Below are 22753 nucleotides of genomic sequence, written 5' to 3' on the forward strand. Positions count from 1 at the left end.
GCAATATTCGGCTTGTGATGACACGCTAAACAGCTGTTGCAACCGGCGAATCGCGGCCGTTTAATAACATGCATACATTATAATTTGTAGAGATCGGGAAACTCCTTGCACTTACTCACAAGGGAGATGCAAACAAACTCAGGGAGAGCACGTTTCAACCGTGGATTGATAGGTGGTTACTGCGGGAACGTGCACGCTCACACAACAGTGAGAGAGAGAGAAAAATAACATTCACTAAACAGGCGCTCCGGCTGACTGACGTGACGGCGCAGTTATAATGTCATCCACACTGAATAAAACACAACTTAAAACACACCGGTCTCCTCACTAGCAGTTTTTGTAGTATGGAGCCAGGGGTGCATTCGGACTAGGCTACACAGTTTATTCAATCAATTCATAGTAACGCACTAGAGGTCCTAGTAACAACTAGTTAGTAAAGATACCATTATAGTAAGCAACATACATAAGGAGTGTATGATATTTTTCTAAATGATGTGTTATTAATGTTTTATTTTGAAGTAGCTACGAGAAACATTGAGTTTCTATTGAGTCTAGCGGCACCTTTGGATAAAAGCGTTAGTGTTTTTAGGACACTGGCGCCCGAGCACATGCTGTGGCAGTGTAGTGTATTTCGTTATGACACATTTTAAGATTACTGTAGTGTATTATGATACTATACATTTTATATTAAGGCCTATACTGTTACAGAGCAGGACAAAGACAATGCCTCATCTGGCAGGGGGCAAAGTCAGGGATGTCAGCTGCCTGAGTGAGGAAACCCTCAAGGCTGACCTGTAGATCATTCAAATTTCACACAAAGGTGACTGTCTTGTGAGTTAATCAAAGACAGTCTGGCTAAGAGTTAACAGTAGTTTATTGATCCTGATCATCATCATCATCATCAGCATTGTCTTAAAAGTTGCTGAATCAGACTTCTTGGCCAACGTGACATATCGACTCTAGGTGATGACTAGACTCAGGATGTCCTCTGGGGGCCAGAGGGCAACCCAGAGGTTGCCCTCTGACCATTAGGGTGGAGCTAGTTAGGGTACACCAATTAGGTGTTAGGAGGAGCAGGGCGTACTGTCCTGAAGAACCAATCAGATCACTTAGAGTGGCGGTTAAAACCGGCCACAATTCTGGAAAAAGTCGGGTCTCTATCAAAGGAACTTCTTCATAGATTTGGCTAAAAACACTTTAAATTCTTATTGGCTTCGTTTTGACTGCAGGATGAGTTTTGTTGTTTAATAAAGAGAAGTTTCCTGAGACCTCCTCATCTGCATTCAACTGTGTCTTCTTCCATCAACTAACTACCAACGCCGGCTTTCTGAGTAAAGGCCCAAGAAAATATACCGCAGCAGCGCATGCATTTGTTTAGGAAGCAAGTGAATACGTCCATGAAGAGAGACCGCAGATGTTTCACAATGAGGTGATGTATTTTATATCTGACTTTTTTAGATTAATAATGGTAATATGATGATGGTGAACCAGATGCAACTTTAAATGTAGTACCATTCAGGATACACAGGCTGTTCCAGTATACCTGCCGTAAATCGTTCTCGGGAAAAATCTGACCCGCACAAATGCATTAAAGGAGAAGTAAGTGATATTTGTATGTTAATATACGTGTTAAATCACTCTATATTCATACAGCAATCACTTAAACAGTATGCACAGCTCATAACACAGGTCTCCCATTCAAGCAGCTCTGCAGTAATTGTAACTCAAAAAATAAAATTTTGAGTATCCAGCTAGTTTTTATCCAATCGGTGACAGAGCGCTATTGAGAGGCGGGTATCTGTGCCCGTGAACGAAGACTCGCTGCTCTCCAGAAGCGGCGCTATCTGACCATATCACTTACTTGTCATTTAATAATAACTGTATAAAAATAGTGTGGTTCTCGCTGATGGTCTCGTTTGCTATTCCAAGTAATTAATGATCATCAGAGGAAAAATGAGACTGTTTAATTAAAGTTTCAAAGTTCCTCGTACGAGGTTCAAGATGTGTCCATATAATTAGTTTGACTAAAGCATGTAGACGGAATCCTACCAGGATTTTGTGTCAGCAGTATTTCCTGCATGCAGAGGGAAATTTCTGCAAACCTTAATGTATAGCCTTCAGTGTGCCATTTTCAGTGCTGTGCTGGAAATGCACAGAGCGAGAGACGAATAAAAGTACAACTGCAATCTAAGCAATCGATTTCACTTTTTTTTTCAATTTCTTCCCATTCAGCCACAGTGCGGGCCTGTGAAATTGGGCCTATAAGAGAGAAAAAGGCTTCCTGCCATCGCTGTTATTTGATGATATAGCTCTGGTTTCTGTTTACCCGTCCACAGATGTCCCCTCTTTGATACATCGAAACAGATCACATGATACTGTATCTGCACTTTCTACTTTATCTCTATCTCGCATAGAATTTTCTGGTCACAGCCACCTATGAAGGGGAAATGTGTTATTATAGTATGCATTCAAAAATAAAAATTATACTGCTAACGCCTGAAAAAAGCAAGAATGGCAGCAACCAGTTGAATTTAAAGAGAGTTCTACTGGGAATATGTGGGAAGAGATGGGATCCTCTTTTCAGATCCAGAAACAAAGCTGCTGTAAGGTGTTTATATTCCTAGTGTCTATGTCATTATAAGGTGCCAAGGGAGGTGCATGTGTCTACCTATCTTTTACTGTTGAAAGGTATGATATATCTTTGTAATTCATTGTATTTATAAGTGTTTCTGTTCTGCATAATTTACAAGTACACAATTAATTGGTTTAAATTTCTTCCAAACGTTCTCATCTTTTTCTACAAGGTCTCTCTTTAGTTGTGAGCCGCTGAGATGAAAGAAAGGCCGTGTATACAAGTAAATGTTGGTTCAGCAAACATTCGAATTGCAGAACAGATGAAGAAGAGCAAGATGAGATGGGATGTATGAGGAAGAGGAGGCAGGGGGTGTAATTGTAGTTTGAATGTGTGTGTGTGTGTGTGTTTTTGTGAGAGTCGGCAGTAATGGGTTATTATATCCGGCTTCCGGCGGGGGCCTGTGGAAGAGTGCCTGCAGATGTCGTGAAGGCTCCCCCATCCCCGTGCCACTCAGGAGGAGGCAAATAGGAGCACAATGGGAGGCTGCTGTAAATACACACCTGCAGCTTCTTCTCCATGTTTAAAAAGTGCCATTTTCCTCCTCCTTTCTTTCCTGTGACCTTCTGTCTCACTATAGCCTCACCTGAGGAGCCGCTGAGCAGATGGTCTGAGAGTCTCCCCCCCCCCGAAAGCACCTTAACACACAATCCCACCCTGCATGGCGACAACTGCTGACAAGGCTGTTTGTTCATGGTTGTTGTTGTTGTTTGGCAGAATTACTCCACTTTTGTACGTTTTCCTGTTTTTTTTTTGTTGTTGTTGTGTATTTTAATGTCAATTAGTCAGGATATTAAAATGAAATACTTAGCTTTAAAGGAATAGTTCGTAGCGCTTTGGGAAATACACTCGTTAGCTCTCTTACTGAGAGTGACATAAGAGCTATAGTAAGCTATATAGTGGACAGTTAGCTATCCATCAGCTTTAACCCCCCTGATAGATACATATCATTTTTGGATTGATATGTACAAAAAAAACATGAATTAACTGTTTTATGGGGGTTGATTGCCTGACCTACTTTCTTGGCCATGAACAATAACTTTCTGAAGTCCTGCTCATGATCTAGTACACAGCAAATGTCCCACTTTGGCACCTGTATTCATTAAATAAATACTATTTTAAAGGTTAGTTAGTTAGTCTTAGAGGTGCTGGATTTATACATTGGACTGATCTGAGGCCAGCTGTCCCACTGTTTATTCTTAGTTTTCTCTTTGTCTTGCTTTGCTATAACGGTCTTCCGGACCCAGCTAGTTATTCACTGTACAAGCTTGAGGGGGGCGGATGTTTCCCAAAAGGTCCCTGAACAAACAAGATAAAAAGGAGGAAAGAAGAAAAGCAAGCCTATTTCAAAAGAGGTCAAACTATTCCTTTAAACTATTGGGCGTCTAGTTTGTATCAAACTTGATTGTGCAGCGTGGCGTTGAAAGGTATGTGATAAACATTGATATTCACAATGTTAATACTCTAGCCGACACTGCCAAGAATTCCTCAAGACTGAGTTCATTTGAGGAAAGATAAGATTGTAGCCTAGTTATATTAGTCTATTGGAAGATGCCTGAATATTATCCAGTATTTTGCTACGATGATGGGTGGCCCTGTTCTGTGGTCGTAATAACCATTCCACGCTTTCATCGCCATGAGATGGAAGGCTATAATTCTCGGGTTAGCACAGAGAGGAGCCCAAGAAGGAGATGTCCTATTTTCTTGGGTTTAAAAAAACTTTGTTGTAAATGTGTCTGCGCTGATAACACTGGCTCAAAGCTCATGTGTTTTGATCTGTCTGCCAACAAACCCAGTGTGACTAGTAGGAGGAGGCCTGGGTTCACAACATTGGCTGTAACTTTGGGGACAGTTTCAGTGGAAGCTGTTCTGCTGCTTGCTGGGTGACCGCGCATCGTCTGCCCTTCAAGTTGTAAAAGCAAACAAATAAGGCTGCGCTGCATCCCACTGTGAGGTCGACTCATTTGTTCCACTTGTCCGGCTGATGGATTTGGTTTTATAAAATTTGTCTTTTTTTAGCCTACCACTAATTAGTTAAGGGGGGAAGAGAAAAATATGCACTCCACACATTTTGTCCAATTTGACTAGCCCTCTTCCCCCTCCTCTCCTTCTAAATTGTCCCCGTGTGGTCTTCTTCACAGACCTGTGCGTCCACAACACGGTCGAGCTCTCTCTCCGTGTCAGGGTGGGCCCGGAGTAGCCGGGGGGGCTGCAGACACCCAGCGGGGAGGTTCTGGGCCTCTAATAGCAAGAATCGGATTAGAGGACTCCCCTGGTGTGTGCTGCCATGCACCCTGTGTGCCAACGCTCCATGTCTGTCATCAATATTGAGGCGGTGGCGCGGGAAAGATCTATCAGCAAATCCGATTGCACGCAGGGAATTCTGAGGTCCCGGCAGAAAAGGCATGGGGATGGGCTTTCCTCCCCCCTCCCCCTCTCCCTCCACTTTTCCTTTTACATTATTTCAGGCCCCAGGAGAGTATTCTCCATCATGTCAATGTAATGTAGCACACAGAGGCAATCATGCAGGCTCTCTGGCCTCGGGGCTGCCTGCTCGGAGGGTGAAAATGCAACTTTAGCACTTAATCATCTTGCCCATAGGCCTGCCGCACCAGTCTATGAGAAGAAGGTTTTCTACCTATTGTGAAAGCAGATCCCTCATGGTGGGCCTGTTGTTGTGTATCCCCCACTGTTCAGGGGGCCTCCAATCCCCTTCCTATATGAAGATCAGCGAATAGTACGCTTGCCTCAGACATGTGCTTATATGTCAATTCAAGCCATGCAGAAAAAGACCTCAGTTGGGCGCAGTGTTACCTGCAGACACCTGCTGAAAACATTTGGATTCATGAATCCCATCTCCTCTGCTGAGGAGTGCACGGCAATCAGAGTCATTCTAGTGCGATCAATGCCGCGCCACTGAGGAAGAACAAGCACACAAGAGTGAAAGTGATGTGGTGCTTTAGTGAGATTAGTATACATGCGTACCACACATCACTGTTTCATGTTTCAAGTTCACATTTAATGGGAAAGAGATACAACACACAAACCCTTCAGTGTTTTTTCCCCCAGGAAAGCAAAAGACATGGAAAAAGTTTGTGTGTGGTGGTAACATGCATAGAAATGAACAGGGGGCTGGGTGTGTATTATCAAGTGATTGATCGACTGCACGCATGCCTCCAAGGGAAGACATAGGGAGAGGTCAAACAAGACTGTTCCAAATAGACCTGTCGGAATCAGCCTCGGGGAAGTCTAACCGGTTAGACAAGGGCGATACTTTTTCACTAGGCTACTACTACAAGTGCCCTTGCTTTACTGTGGGTGGAACTGGACAAGCCTTTGCATTATTCACTGGTCTCACTGGCTGATGTATGGGGAGAGCTCCATTCCAGCAGCAATGGAATATTCACCAGTGCTTATCTCCTCTTAATCCCGTGACCGCAGGCCAAGTCACTGAATTAGTGCATGAGGCTAAACAGTGCTGCTAAAACTGCACGGGGCAAGGTTGTTTAACCAGGATTTATCCAAAAGCTGTTTGCTTGACAAATAGGCTCGGTGATGTTAGCCGACGGTGTTTACGGGGGCATATTTAAAAAAGGCAAACATGTGGGATTTATGCAAGAGATGAATTGCGGCTATGACTGTACCACTGTATATTTTCTAAAAAAGAAAATGCTTATTAAACATCTGCAAATTCATATATTTCTCCCTCCCGGGCTGCATTTGATGTACAACATGAAAGCGGGGAATTACGTGCATTTGCGAGTAGATGGTTTTATTTTTAAACTGCGCCATCAAAACGAATGCTATGGCAATGTGTTAGTGAATAAATCACCCCAAGACATAGTTGTTTTTACTAGACTGTTTTTAATCAGGTCTGAGAAAAACCTGAATGACACACATGTCTATAAACGAATCATTTTCTTACTGGTTCTGTGTCTGTGTGTGTACGTGTCTGTTTGCACAAATGTGGATGTGTCATGCACTACAGCTTTCAGTGATTTCTTGTCAGTTTCTTTCAGTGTTGTGCATGCTTTTTTCTCTCCCCACTGATGACATATACCTACTCGTCTTGGTGTTCTTAACCGGTGGTGGAAGATGTGTTCGCATTTTCACTTAAAGGATTCAGGCTTGTGCAACTCCATGTTTAACTTTTTGTCAGCTTATCCCATTGAGAAAAAAAAAGTAACCCTGTATCAGTCTCACATACCTCCTGACTTCCCTGTGCTCTCCGGGTCTTTTTTTTTTTATCTTATGTCAATTTTAATGTTGAAGATGTAAAAATGATTTCTTGAACCACATCCAGTTTTATTGCTGAAAAGTACCAAATCATTTCCTGAAACACCTGGGCACTGTAAGTTTTTACGCAAACGTTACTCAAAAAGAAGTAAATAGCACGCTTGTTGTGATCTATTTGTAGTCACGGATGAATGAACATTTGGTTCTGTTCTCACCAGGACAAAGAATGTGGGATTGACTCTCAATGAACTAGACGCATAGTAATGAAGGAACATGGCCCCCAGTGCAGACTCAAAAAGCTGTCTATTGAATAGTTTAGCAGGATTCAGTGATTAATGGTTTTGGTCTTTTAGGAGAATTGTTGACGGCATAAAAAAATATTCTTTAAGTAAAATGAACAATAACATAATAAAAAAAACAATAAAACTAAAACTCCTACATTCAAAGTACTTAGATTCTGTTTATATAAAATTGTACTTTGTAATTTGTGACCTTAGCACATAATAAATGTAGAAAAAGAAGTGTGCAATGTTGGTATCTGCACTGTAGTGAAGTAGAAGTTTGAAGAAGCATACAATGTAAATGCCCAAGCAAAGTTCAAGTACTTGAGACTTGCCCATATAAGAAACAGACCTTGACTAAAAGCACTGTGTTGCATCCCACCAATGTTTTTACCTACATTTTAAACAACAAAGGATTGCCTTTTGGTGTGCTTTTCTACAGGAGTTTCTTTTGGAAGACTACAACTTGTATTGTAGAGGCGATTCGCCATTCTCCTCGGCCCTATCACTCATATCACAGCAATTTGGAAGGCGCCCGAAGCCTGCGGTACAACTACTACAGCAGCAGCCTTTGTTTTCCCCACACAGAAACTGGATGTCTGCCACGAAGCTTTCTAGAATACTAATGAGGGGTGGTTAGCGAGTCAAAGTTACTGACCTGGGGTGTGGGGATGGAGCGCAGACCGAGGAGTGGTGGGGGTTGAGAGCAGCCAGACAGCGGCTGCCACAATAAGACTGCAAATGTCAGAGTTTATTACCCCTGGCCCTGCTTGCTCTCCGTCGGTCGGGGCTGCTAGCAAACTGCACTTGTGGCTCATTTATCCTCTCATGGGAATTTTCTTTTTTCATTTTTGGGACGATGAAAGGAAGCACAAAGACTTTGTTACACGACCAACCAACACTGCAGCGAGATTGAGAGGCTGTTGAGTTGTTGTAATGTTTCAAAACACAATAGGCAAAAAGTATTTTTATGTTTTGGACAGCATTTTGAGGGACTGAAAATGAAAACTTTTGAAAACCAGGTTCCAGTGTGAAATCTTTTGAACATGAATCTCCAGCGTCGCAGTGTTGATAGTCATATAGCCACGCGCACGTTAGGAGACTCATCGTAAATGGAGTAGCAAATGGCCGAGCTATGTTTGTGGCTATGTTTGTATTGTTATCTCTGATAAGTTTATTAACGCTCCTCCAACAAAGTGTAGATTTGATACACCATTACTGTGATCAAAAGAGACGGATTATTAACATACGTCAAATTGCACCGGAAGGGCTAACGTCTACAAAGTTTCACTGCCAACTACTGGCCTTTCATGCATACTACGGTGATTTGGGTCCTTTTTGCGGATCTGTGTGCATGCGGAGCATATTCAAAACACTGCTGTCTAAACTCGGAATTTGTTTAAAACATAAAGGAAAAACGTTTCCCGTTTTTAGCGTGTCCATTGTCGTGTGAACGTATACTCTGAGATACTTTTCATTACATCTCTTCTACCGGAGACATGCCATTTTTGAAAAAGTCTTTGACGTGTATTGTTTCTGAGGGACACATTATACCCGTCACACGATGACACAACTCCACCAGTGTGAGTGGATGTATGTGTGCGAGTGCTCCAGCCTATAATTAGGTGTTTCGGCAACAGAAAGAAGCACCCTTCCACATCAGGGACGAGTGCTGCTGGAGGAGGAGGATTTTGAACAGCCTCTGAAAGCGATGTCTCTCTTTCTCTCCCCTCACCTGCCCTCCTCTGTCTTGCTTTGTTGTTTCATTTTGCCGCTGATTATGTTTCTGTCAGCCCGCGTATATCTCCCCATTTTCCCCTCCTATCTTTCGCCTCTCACTCACTCTAACCAAGACTTTTTCCAACTTCATTTAAATTCTGATCCACCTCCCCCCCCCGCCCAACGCCTCTCCACAGGTGGCGAGGGCCAGGGGAGAAAAACAACAGAGAGAAATGAAAGGAAATAAAGGGATGACCCCCCCCCTCCCTTTTCTGATCCTCATGCCTTTACCATTAACATATAGTGAAGGTTTTGGCTTGTCAGGCAATTAATGTGGCTCCTCCTTGTGGCTATGAGGAGCCTCTTCATTATACAAAGCCTATTCATGAGCCCGTGAGATAAGCCCCATGCCTTCATTTGTATCAGGAGGAGAGTAATCACCCCCCCATGCAACTAATCTTTCTCTGCAGCCACTAATTCATCCTCAGTCTGTTGAAGAAGGCATCACCCCCCCCCCCCCCCCATTTTAGTCATTCTTATTCATATTTCACTGGAACATTATGGATTACAGAGAGAAAGTCTGTAGTTCCATAAGGGCAAGTTTTCCCTCTCCCAACTGAGCGGAAGTCTGGCCTCTAACAATAGCTGTACCACAACTACTTTACTGTACAGTAGTGCAAATATGTGCAGGGATTCATGCTCAGTTTAAGTTATATAAAGTGTTATATTTCTCAAGCTTAATTTATGACAGCAGATGGATACAAGTTGTTTGTATGGAGAAAGTAAGGGAAAAGTCGCAAACATTTTACTTTTGAAATACTAAAAAGTTCCTAATTGTGATAGGAAGTCACAAGGGGAAAAACACATTTTTATAGAAGAACGTCAACGTTGTGTATCAGGGACACATACTGTAGCAACTGATTGGCATTTTTGAAATGTATTTTAGTTTTTCGTTTCATGTGCAACTGCTCAAGTATAAAATAAAAACATATCTTGAGTTCTATTGGCAACTGAGAGTGATTGGATCCCATTATATTCTAATCTGGAATTTGTGCATCCTTATAATACACATTCCTTACCTTCATAACTTCAAGTGTTTCCTTCATTCGTGTTTCCACATAACATCATATTTGCCAAAAGTGCTTTCTGATCGTTTCAAATTGAACAATTACGGTAAAAAACTGTTTGCAAGAAGCAGCTATTTGCAAACACCCAAACCCTCATGTTTGGCTCAATGGTCTTTCTGTGGAAGAGCAACATTGCCATCTACCACTGAGAAACAGAAATGCAGATACTCAGAAACTGACACTGAGTTGCTTCTGAAATCAAAATCTTTTTTTTTACCTGTCTCGGATCAAGATGATCATAACAAAAATATTTTTTTAACACTGCTTCTTCTCAAACTTCACCTGTGGTGCCTTGTGCCTTTTTGCTTCGGGAGCAAAACAAGCTCAAATTTCAACGGTAGCACAATGGTAAATCATAGTGAAATACCAAAGCAGGCTAAAAGTGGTGGACAATCGCAAAAATTAAGTTCTTAAATTGGCACAAAGTTTATCCAAAAGAAGCCAAACATGACCCCCTCCCTTCATTCACTTTGCCCTCACTGCCCTGCTGATGGTCTAATAACATTCCTCATGCATACAACTGCTGCTGGCCTGGCCTTGGATGAGAACGCTCCACATTCAAGCTTAGATGTATTCCTTAGACTCAGGCTCAGGCGGTGTATTTGCATGGCATGCGGTGATGCTGTCCACAGTGTCGAATGCTATCCCCGCTCTCCTGGCGGTCCTAGAAGTCTCCAAAGGCTCCTTCACGTGGATCTGATTGAATTTTTTCTCGGCTAATTGAGTGAAGTTTATTGAGTGGCCTGTCTGTGTCCTTGTGAGAGATTTCTAATAGTGAAGGTAGCGCGGGCGATTAAACATGTGGCTGATATGTGTTTCGGGGTTCTGACATGGGAAGTGTGCATGATGCGTGACCTATCTTTTTTTTATTAGCCCACATGCAAAACATAAAGCGCATTCATCCACACACACACACACACACACACACACACACACACACACACACACACACACACACACACACACACACACACACACACACACACACACACACACACACACACACACACACACACACACACACACACACACACACAGGGAACACAGTCAGTGAATGCCACCGGAGTGTGTCACTATGATTGAGAGAGATGGCTTCTATCTTAAACCATAATTTCATGCATAATTTGACAGTACTGGATACTGCAGCCCCGACTGTTCTGCCCTGAATCCTAATTCCGCATTCAGATTGGTTTATTTCGGAGACGCCTCAGCAAATCATGGCCCTAATTAATAGGAATGATGCATCGATTCCAACTTCCCTTTTTCCCCTTTCCTACGCAATTTTCAAGGGCTCATGAGGAATGCATGAGGAAATAGAGACACAATCAAAGCAGAGTATAGAGTGCTATGCTATGGTTATTTCAGATGTGCAGCCAATGATTACGGCACTATGTGCAACTCACTATCATTTCTGCTCTGCTATAAATGTGCAGTATATATATCCTAATCAAGAAAACAGTTCAGGAAAAATGTACACAACACAGGGTGCATGTAAATACATGTCACATCTCAAATGCTGGAGTTCCAGCGGGCTTTTGTCGCCTTTTTTCCAAGCTGAGTCAACTACATATCTTTTTTTCTTTCCTTTTTTCTTTTCTTCCAATTTTGACTAGCTCTCCTGCTCTCTCTCCTTCCACTCCCGCGTTCCTTTGCTCTTCAGCTCTAACAGCCCTTGACAGCTGGAGATGAAATAGAAATTTTGATATCAAACACCTACACAAAGGAGGGCTGACCTTTGATCAGCACGCCTTTTGATGTTGTGACATCAAATTTGCATCATGGGAGCCCGGTGCAGCGGACGCTATAGCGCAGAAAGAGGGGGGCTAATGCCGGAGCCGCTGTCAGAGAGCCGCGAAGGTCAAGGGCCTATTAGGAAAGAACAAGCCCTTTAATCCCACACGAGGGCCCCGCGCTGCATTTGATGTTCAATACACAGAAATAGAATAGAAAATTGAGCCCTGAGACCGCAGCAGCCACGCTAAGAGTATTCATTAGGTATTAGCCCCACATGAGTGAACAGGGGGAAGGAAGGGCATTATGGAATTATTATAGATGACATTGTGTTTAGAGTGTAAGAGAGTGATAACCTTTGCTGGTCAAACAAGATAGCACTTTTAACAGGCCTCTTGCTGAATGAAAACAAATCTGGTCGTTCCAATCCACATCCACCATTTGTTAAACTACCCATAAAGCATTTGATAGGTTTGTGGTGGTGGTGTGTGTGGGGGAGCCACCATAGAACGAACGCTCCATCTGAATGTTGTCTATTGATCTGCGGACAGGTGGATCAGTGGAGCTCCGAAGCCCTTTAATTATTCACACTGGCACGTAATTATTATTTTTTTTCGTGCTTAGTGCTGTTTCAAGAAGACCAGAAATAAACACGTGGCTCCCACTGACCATCTTTCATCAGTTTGCTGCCTCATTAGTTACACAGCAAAGGTAGGGGAAGGAAAAGGAAATATATGGAGGAGAGAGAGAGACGTGAACACGCATTTACTTTCTATCCCTCTCTCGCTCTCTCGCTATCTTCCGCACACACTATTTAACAGGTCTGCTGCAGCACTATTTCAAGCAATCATTTGATCTCATTTCAGCCAATATCATCATCTCTCCTTTGCCCTGTAATCAATATTTCAGTCATAGTTCAGTTTCTGGTCCCACTTTCAAAGCACAGTCGTGATACATGGCAAAAGGTTTTGTAACGCAGTGAAAGACAGTGGCTCGTTTGGTTAATTCATTTATGATACTTAATTCCATCGGGTGTTGACTGAGTAGATGTAGCCTATACACTCTTGAAGTTGGTGTCATTACTGTGTTACAAGTTCTCCCCGTTTTTCTTGTGAACCACCCACTTCTCAAATAGGTCTTACTGCATTTGAAGTCTGTAAAACTAAAGGCAGTGAGCCGACTTACTTAGTATGCACACTTTACCGATACATGCGTATTACTTTATTCATATCTAGCATTGCAGGGTTTACATTATGGTATCTCAACAGGTTCAAATTTAGCTCAGCTTTATACCTAAAGGATTTTTGTGATTGATGAGTTGAGATACATCATATCAATGGAAGAGATGTAATTTTAAGGCTAATAATTTAAGCTATATTATCTTTCAGATATCTTAAACAGCAACACAAACATAGGCTGCACTGCATTTAGTGATATTAGGTGATTGAAATTATAGTGAGAAGGTGGAATATGATTTTGGATACAAAAACATATGGCCTTAAAATGCAGTTCCTGAGATAATGCGAACAGTTTTCATTATGTTCCTACAATTTGAACCCATACGCCAACATAGCACAAATAGCTGTAATATAAATGGAAATAGACATAGGCCATTATAGACCTACTCACCAATGTTTCATTTACATGTCTGGGGCGAGTGAAAAAAAACTGCGGCTGTCAAATTCGTAAAGCGCCCACATTTTAAAAATAACAAGTGTTAAATACCAAACAAGGCTCTGCTCTGCTAGGCTGGATTATTTCATGGCAGTTCTTTGAGCTAATTGCTAACATTGCTCACATGCTAACGTGCTCACATTGAACAATGCTATTATGCTGATGTGTTGCAGGTATAATGTGTACCGGATTTGCTGTTTTATAGTTCAGTAAGGGCTAAACAAAAATGACAGGTGAAGCTGGTAAATATCATAGTCTTGCAGGTCATAAACCAAAGCTTTGAACACAATGGTGGCATTGGATGAAAAGTGAAAGATAGCCGCCAATCACCAAAGCAATTGCAAGTCATCATGAATGTGTGTGTTGTCTGCCGTCCTTCATGGCAATGCTTTCAATTGTTGTTAAGGCATTTCACTCAAAAGCAAAATGTCAACCGCCCGGTGGCTTTAGAGGAAAAGTCAGGGGATTGCAAGGGTCAATAGGGTAAATAATCCCTTGATCCATTCGCTTATATGGTCAAAAACTCAAAAACTGTTATGTTACACTGACAATATCAGAATTTCTCCATAGTGTTTAGAACCAGCACCTACATTCACACTCTATTCTTGTTGTAAAAATGGCACTTTCTCCCTAAAAGTGAAAATCTGCAATCATGTCCAGATATCCACTGCTGATGAATCCAATCAGCTCCAGTGGCGTTTTCTCCCGGAGGCCGAGGGAAGCCAGGCTTCCCTGTTTTTTAGGCTGTAGTTGTCATCCAATAAAAACATTTTTATTAACAGTTTCGGTAATTATTTGGTGCTGTGTTGCTGTCATTTCTTCCCCATTTTTCTCCTCTCATTGAGCATTTCACAATGCACGAAACAGCGCCCCTTTACATTTAGATTCTGAAGACGCGGCGAAACACGATACTGCACACTGTATGTCCGCGAGGAAGCCAGGCCGAGCTGGCATCATGCATGGACATATAAAGAAATGGACACCGTATTGAAACATGGCGCCCATTCATTCCGATGAAAGCTGCTCATAGGCGCAGAGAAGCAACAAGGAAGCATAATCCGGAAATTCCATACGGCCCAAAGCATGACGTAGCATGGACGTAGCGGCATTATGGACCTATCAAGAAAGAGGGCGGCAAGCGTAGCGGACTGGAGGCGGGTGTCTCGTTCTGTAGCATCTAGCCTGGCGAAAACAAACTGAAAGCCGTTAAAAGCCGTTGGGCTAATAAAACGCTTGAGGTGGCGTTTTGAAATGAGAAAACTTACATTTTAATAGTATATGGTCTAAAGATAAGTATGAGCCTATGATTGATATCCAGAAAAAATGTGCAGAGACACAATCTTGTTCGCTGCTTGTACTGTGTGGACAGGGACATCTGCCTACGGGCCGCATGAAAATAAGCTCCACCCCTTACCATGCAATACCAATGGGTTGGCCACATGTCCATGCTGGCTGCTCGGAGAAGGCAGCATCCTGGGGGCCTGGCATCATGGCTGGCATCCCTTGGTGAAAAAAAGAAAGAAGGATTGACCAATCAGGTGAGGCTATTGTCTTGACACTGCCCTCCTGTGATTGGTCAGGAGGGTGTCATGAGGGTGCCAAGGGAAGCCACTCGGCCCTTGGCTTCACCAATCAAATCAAAGCATCATTATCAACGTCACTGAAATTTAACAACAATAACAATAGCGGGAGATTAGCATGTTTGCATTGTTATCATATTAGCAAGAACAGTTATGGAGGGTGGAGATTTGAGTATTTAGTGAAAAAATATTTTACCAAACTGCCAATTGAGGAGCCATTAAAAATCAAATCTGACGGCAGGCCAATGCCTGTGGAGAGAAAGAAAGTTTATCACACTTTCAGGGAGGAGAACTATGTCCGCACTGAGTGGCTAGCTGGTAGCGGCAATCTTCAGCTAATGGCCTTCCTCTACAAATAGTGAGTAAAATACACACCTTCTCCCGGCGCGGGTTAACTGTTTCCTTTACTGTCCGTTTAGCTATATGTTATGTTTTGTGTTATTTTATTGCTAATTGTGCCTTGATTAAGTTGCATTGGTATCCACTGAAGTTGTTCTGGGTTGTCTTAAAGTGGTGTTGTATAATGAACATTTGGCCTAGTTCTTAAACGAAAAGGATGTATAGAAAGTATGTGTGTATGTCAAGCACCTAACTGATTGTGTGAGTCGTGTCTCACGTGAACGTGAAACTTAAAATAACCTATAAAACGCCCCCTAATTATATTGTGAATGAATTTGAATCTGTATTGGGCATTAAGCGGCTAGTTGTGCATTCCGGTCGGGGTGGGGGGTGCATTTATAATACAATGTATAATTTAATAAAACGATTAGGAGGTGTGTGAGTGAGAGAGAGAGAACGAACGAGCGGTGTCGGACAGATTACAGGCTTGTGCAAGTCCTGGTAAAGTGACCAGGCGCTATAATAGCTCTTGTAGTTACATTGAATACAAGCTGCGACGTAGCCTACTCTTTTCTGTCCCCCACCTTCCAATAAACATGTAGATTAAAGGTGTTGTCTCACTTGGCTTCCTCAAAAAAAATCCTCACGCCACGCCACTGATCAGCTCAGAGTTGAAATACCTCTCTCACCATTTTAGAAATCTAGGAGTGATGGGGGCAAGCCCATATATGGTCGACTGTATTGCATTACCTCACTCACCATATTTCCTGACACCAGTATGAGGTAAGGCTTTTCAGGTCAGATTGTTTTTTTTCTAAGCTTCATGACTTTGCTGGCCTGATCGATACTTTTGTTCACAGTAATTATCTCACCATTGCACTCATTAATTACACTTTCAAGGCTCATTTCCAGTGCTGGCCAGCGATGCCCATTCTGTGGGAGCGTCCCGGGAGGTGAGGGTGAGAGAGGGGCGGTGTGACAGAGAGAGAGAGAGAGAGAGAGAGAGAGAGAGGCCTAATTAATACTCTGTCTCTCTGTCTGGCGTTGGCTGCCACTCGCAGGGGGGTAAAATGCAAGCTCTGTGTCATCTGAGACTTCACCAAGTGGGAGACAAACGAGGTCTTTGGCGGCCCGATCGATTCGTTCCTCTGATGGGCCAAATTTAAAGAGTGCTGCTGCTCCTGCTTTGAAGTAATCCACTAACGCCACGGTGTGATACTTTTCCAGAGAACTTCCCGTGAAAGCCTTTTGCGGCCTAACGATACATGACATATGGATCTAAAATATTGAGCTCTACTGTGCCTACTATACTGTATCTCCAACGTCATTCTGTGAATTATTTGGGCACCCATTGTAAAGGTACATTGCACCTGGATCAACACACGAGTTGTCGAACATTTGCTCTGCTGGTACAGACAGATATTGTCGTCGGCCCGTCCATCACTTTCTACCAGACTGAAATATGTCAACAGCTATTGGATGGATTGAAATGAGATTCAACACTATCATTTTGCACAGAAGATACATCCTAGATACATCTTCAGGGAACAAAATCTGGATCTAGGTCTGAATAGAGCTTTTTCATCAAGCCTGAATTTGGCTTGGTTGTCATATTTTTCACTTTCACAGAGAAATATCGCAAAATCTGCACAATGGATTGACTCGAAACCTTATGCAGACATTACTGGACCACGAGGTTGAGATCATCTGTTCTTTGAGGGAGTTATCTCAACAACCTTTTGAAAGATCATGACATTTGGTACAGTAACACATGTTCTCCCTCAGGACGAATTGCAATAGCTTTTGTGAGTCCCTTGCTTTGTCTTATACTTTTCTTCCTGGCCAAATCAATGCAGAGTTACTGAGATTCCCTGATACAAATTCCGTGTGAATGTCGATAGTTAGCCTGATATCGGTGTATGAATGTGTTTGTGAATGGTAACAGGTCTCCCTTGCAAAAGAGTCTCCGGTCTCAATGGGATTTACCTGTATAGGAAAGAAAAAAAAATTATGGAATGGTAACACACACAACTGAGATGGTGAGAAACAAACATACCTGCTAAACATGTCTGTAACCATAATAAGTGTGAACATGCAGTGACGGCGGCATCAAAGCACAGCTGTGCCTCAGTACAACATGACTGGAGAGCGTTAGTCCTGTTATAATAAAAATGCAAGTTCATAATTGTATCTTTGTTCATGATGGCTACTTTTTGAACCACAGAAGGAAGCAAGCAGAGTTCATCTGTCCATCTGTGTTCCTTTTTGTTTGGCCTCCAACCATTATCCTATCCTCTGTCTGCCCGTATTTCCTACTTTACCATTCTCTAGAAATGTATAAAAAGACACTGGCGATCCTACTGTTTCAGTGGATGGGGAAGAGGAGGGAGTGGGGGGGGGGGGGGGGGGGTGGATGATGGAATGTCTGATTGCAAATCCAGAGTGATGTGTGACGCTGCTAAATGTGATCACTATACCTTTCCAATCTCCATCTGTCCGGTAGGAGGAGTTGCCAGATTGGCTGAGTAATTTCACTGGACCCAAACAGCTGTCAGCTCCCATCATCCACGGCAATGTTCCCATGACAACACCTGGATACACATGGTTGTTTGAGAAGTGAAGACGCTGATATTTATCATGGCAAGATGACCAGAAAAATCTGGTTACGGTGCTCTTGCGGTGATCATTTTGGATACGTTTTGTAAATGGTGTGAGTGTGCGACTTCCCTTGAAGCCACTGTACTGTTTGCCTTACTGTAGAGTGCACTGTGGTAGATGGCTCATATTAAGGCTCGGGGGTTGGAGAGGGCAGTGTTTTATTTTTTATTTTTTTTGCTGACACTGCCCTGACTCACTTGTCTCGGAGTTCAGTATTTGTTATACATTCCCCACCTTAACATCCTCCTGGGAACAACCTGAGCCAAGCAACAACTGGTCAGAGATCAGCTGAGAACACACAGAGAGAACTGGCACTCTGATGCCATCTGCTGTCCGTTCCCTTAAACACTGGGTAGAAATGAAATATGGCCAGAAGGTGCTCTTTTTGTTTCAAAGAACTGTTTGGTTGTTCTTACAAATGTTGATTAACATTCTGTGTTTGTATGAAATAGCCATTTTATCGGTGATATATTTTCAGGGTTTCAAAACTGCTTTTGTTTGCAGCTAAACGTGATTCAGAAATTCAATCACGGAATATGTGTTAAAGTAAGTCTTGATTTCACTAGAAATGGGTTTAATGCTGTCAAGCGTGGCACATGGCATACATCTGGAGGCATTCTGAAAACCATATAATCGTTTGGCGGGCGGAGAGGGCAAGTGTGAGAGAGAGAGAGAGAGAGAGAGAGGCCATTAAACTTGTGTGAATGTAAGTGGTTTGGCATGTGGATGGAGGGAGGGAGGGAGGGGCAAAGGAAGAAGAAACGGAGAGAGAGGAGAAATAGTGAAAGAGGAGAGGGGGTTTGCAGAGGAGAAAGCAGCTGAGTGAGGTCGTAGTACCTTGCGTCAGGATACAGCTGCAAGCACAACAGTGGCGTGTATGGAGAGCCCGGGCCAGGCCTCAAACACGGAGCAGTTTCACGCCTCAGCAGCAGAGAAGTCAACTGGGAAACAGGGGGCTAATAAAGAGACTGGGAGCAGATGACTTACCGCTTTTGCAGCGCTCCCCCCCCCCCCTCCCCCCCCCCCCCCCCCCCCCAAACATAAGACTGTTTTAAAAGGCACTGGGCTATATTTACATGCACTGTATGAATCTGTGAATATGTCTGATATGTATGAGTGTATTTTTATTTTATTTTTTACAACACCATATGGTAAAAGACAAGGAGGCCTGATCCTGACCATGACAACAGAAAACAGATGGCTCGCTGTCATCCGGCAGACACAGCGCAAACAGGTAGGACTCGTCCAACCGGAGAGGTTCAATAAAAGCAGACAGCCTTTGGCAACACTCGGCTTGTTGTGGCTGTTTCTAGATTATCTGAGGATATTCATGTCATATTAAATATATGTTACATTGCACAAGTGATCGCTATTCTGTCTGATTTTGCAGACTTTCTGGCTGGGTTCACAGATAATGTTGGGCTATCTTCCTCCACAAGGGGGCAAACTCTCTCCAGTGTTTGCGTGTACAGTGTGTCCATGCAGACCTGCTCGGACTGGAGTCATGAGTATAGATAGCTGCAGTAACTCAAACAACAGAGTAAATTGACAATGTGATATGACATTATAACAAAATAGCTATAAAAGTTACATGTAAATAAGGGCCACTGGGTTAATTGCAGAAAATAAAAAGTGGCAATTAATTCTTCAATGAACAGCGGTCAGGATGAAAGAAAAAGGGGATGGGGCTCGCCAATGAGAGTTCAATTAGAGAAGCAATGGTAAAAATTAAAATAAAATTCATAATATTCCTTTTATGGCCCAACAATGTTTGTAGTTTGTCATTTCGGTAATCACGCAAAAAAAAATGGCACACAAAAAAGCCATTTACTACTAAAATCAATATGCAAATATGAGTGTAGTTGAACTACCATCAAGCTACTGCAAAATAGTTCAACTACTAAACATGTAGTGCACTAAGAATGAAAAAAGTGACATAGTTGTTTGGCTCAAGTATTCCAGTGTGAGCCTGGCCCGCATTTGAGCCTGTTGTACAAAACAACTGTAAGGCAGAGGGACTCCTGTTCTTACTTCAAAAGGCACGCATGCCTTCCCTTTCACCTCGGAAATTAATTCCCCACCTTGATACACAAACTTGGCCGTTTCATCCCCTTTTCTTTCTTGCTCGGGGCAGGAAACGAACACAGGAGGTTTTGTGCTATGCTGTCTTGGGGGTTGAGGCACCCCCCCCCCCCCCCCCACACACACACACCCACTCACACACACACACACACACACACACACACACGCACACACACGCTCACCCCTCCCCTGGACTCAACTTGATGTTGGGAGATGAGACGGGAAACAGGTGTCACCCATGACCTTCAGTGCTCAAACACTGCGGGCCTCACAATCAGGGGCCGCTCAAAGGGGGGGCGGGGGGGGGGGGGGGGCGACAGGCTGGACTCCTCACAAGCTACTTTACCATTTCTCCTCTCATCCTTTTCATTCTCAAATATTAGGTAACCCCACACTCCCACGTTTGTCATCAAAGATTAAATTCTATGAGAGTCAGTGAGCGTTCCAGATTGTGTTTTTTTTTTAACAATAGTACTGCATTACACTGCGTTCCTCTTGTGTTCAACCCGATCAGAAAAGATGACCCCTCAGACAAAGCAGGGAACACAGAGTAATAACCTCTAAATCCCAACCACTGGCTTATGTGAAGCCGGAGACCATTGGGAAGTCTGCTGTTGAGCAGGATAGATGTGGGGAGCCGGCAGTGTCTGTAAACCGCAGCGTGTCTGTCAGCGCCCGCTCCTATCGCCCACTCTGTTTTCCTCATAAGAAAAAGATTAATTCTGCAGATTATCAAGCTTCAAATAAAGTACTTACTGTTAACCAGCGGTGGGGAGAAGTCTGATGCCTTGTCCAGACGTGCACGATGGGCGCTCAAACACAGGTAAAGGACACAGTAGACGCCAATACAACTTTCATGAATCTGATCAATGTACTTGACTAAGCCTGGAAACACAAACACATACACTCTCTTAAAGGTGTTGAAATGGTAGAAATACTGTCCCCATAATGTAAGACCTGTGTTAAATGGAGTTGGTTAAATCCAGATTAATTTTGGTTTAGCAGAATTCTGTTCTGTTCTGGTGAGAAAACTGTATGTAACATATATGAAATATCTCAATGCAAAACTAAAATATACAAGGGTACATGATTGCACCAATACTTGGCCAGAATGTAGACCATTATCTAAAATTTCAGCACTCCATAATATAACATCAAAATGGGACTATTAATCTCTAAAGTAGGACTGCTGAGACCACAAATTACAATAAGAAATTAATTATCTGACAAAAAGCCCTAAAGAACAAAATCAAGAAGACACATCTCTTTATTAATCCCTCTTTGGGGAAATTAATATTTTCAATTATAAAGGAATACGGTAGGAATATCTGGGTGATTTCTGATAGGGTCTTGAGTCGCGTGCGGCTTAAAGAGCACGCCACATGACATGATGCTAAATGATCTTCAGTAAGCCACCCAGTTATTCTTTGACATGTAACAAATCCCCTTTTGAAGGCATTTTGTTTTTCTTCTTGATTCCGGTTCCATTTAGTGTGTATTTCAGGTGAGCAGCTGTAAGTCATGGCTTTATGGTCATTATCTCACCACAGACATGACCATAGAAATCCCTTACCATTTGTCTATAGAAGGGCGCCTGTTTATGGACTAATGGTTATCCTGGTTGTGTGTCTATGGCATGAGCCTGACAGCCAACTGTTTGACACTGAGGCCACAGAGACAGATGGCAACCAAATGCCTTTCATTGCCTGCCTTTACCACTTGTGTGTCCCGATCACATCAGTCATGAACACTGCAGGGACTACATGACATGATTCTCTCTCTCCCTTCCTCTCTCTCTCTCTCTCTCTCTCTCTCTCTCTCCCTCCCTCCCTCTCTTTCTCAATCTACAAAGCTCCCCAGGCCGTCAGCCTATCAGATCAAAATGAGCGCTGTGATACAATCAGTGATTTATGGTGTTCATATTTAAACCTGCTGCATTCTGTATGCATAGCTGGGTACAGCCTATGTGTGAGTGTATGTGTATATCTGTGTGTAGACACCGTAACTGTTTGTGTGTGTATGTGTGTGTTTGTGCCTCAGAGTGTCAAATTGCCACGCTATGTGCTGACGCAGCGCCTAGAGCTACAGGTTGCACCTGGTGTGCGAGAGCAGTTCACCAGCTGCTGATGCTTGAGTGTCAGATGCACACACACACACACACACACACACACACACACACACACACACACACACACACACACACACACATACACACACACACACACACACACATGCACACACATACATTCATACTGCGTGCACACAACTGTATATTTGTTCATTCCATTCCTTACACATGTGCGCATGTATACGTACGCCCTTGCATTGACATATGCTTATTCGTGTCACACATAGCCTACAATGGATGAATGCATATTTTCTTGGTTTGAAAGTGCAAAGGAGAACAACTCAAACAGTGAAGAGATACTGAGAGACATGATGATCCTGAATGTTTTCTATGGCAGGCTATACTACAACAAATGAAAACTGGGGTGGAGGATTTGGGGAGAAAATGGCAGTTGGGATAGAGATTCGAATCCAAATACCTCAACCGCTCCACTTGTTCTCTTTGGTCCCTCCCCTATGGTCCCTTCCTGACACGCTCTACTACACCAACAAAGTCGTGAGTGAATGGACAGTCCCAACAGCCAATAAGAACAGAGAATCGGAGCCTCGCTCTGATTGGTCAAAGTG

At 43.0% G+C, this 22753-nt stretch overlaps 1 protein-coding gene across 1 annotated transcript in view; it reads right to left on the bottom strand.

The window, feature by feature from the left end:
* The window catches only part of kbtbd8 (kelch repeat and BTB (POZ) domain containing 8), a gene marked incomplete at its 5' end in the record, with an annotated part of 55706 nt that overhangs the window by 18754 nt on the left and 14199 nt on the right, over nucleotides 1-22753 (bottom strand). The window contains 2 exons of the mRNA XM_080026608.1: nucleotides 17797-17910; nucleotides 20816-20944. Of these exons, the coding sequence (XP_079882734.1) occupies nucleotides 17797-17910; nucleotides 20816-20944 (243 nt within the window). The remainder of the gene's footprint in view (nucleotides 1-17796; nucleotides 17911-20815; nucleotides 20945-22753) is intronic.

This window comes from Ammodytes marinus (assembly GCF_949987685.1).
Source record: "Ammodytes marinus genome assembly, chromosome: 4".
Classification (NCBI taxonomy): domain Eukaryota; kingdom Metazoa; phylum Chordata; class Actinopteri; order Uranoscopiformes; family Ammodytidae; genus Ammodytes; species Ammodytes marinus.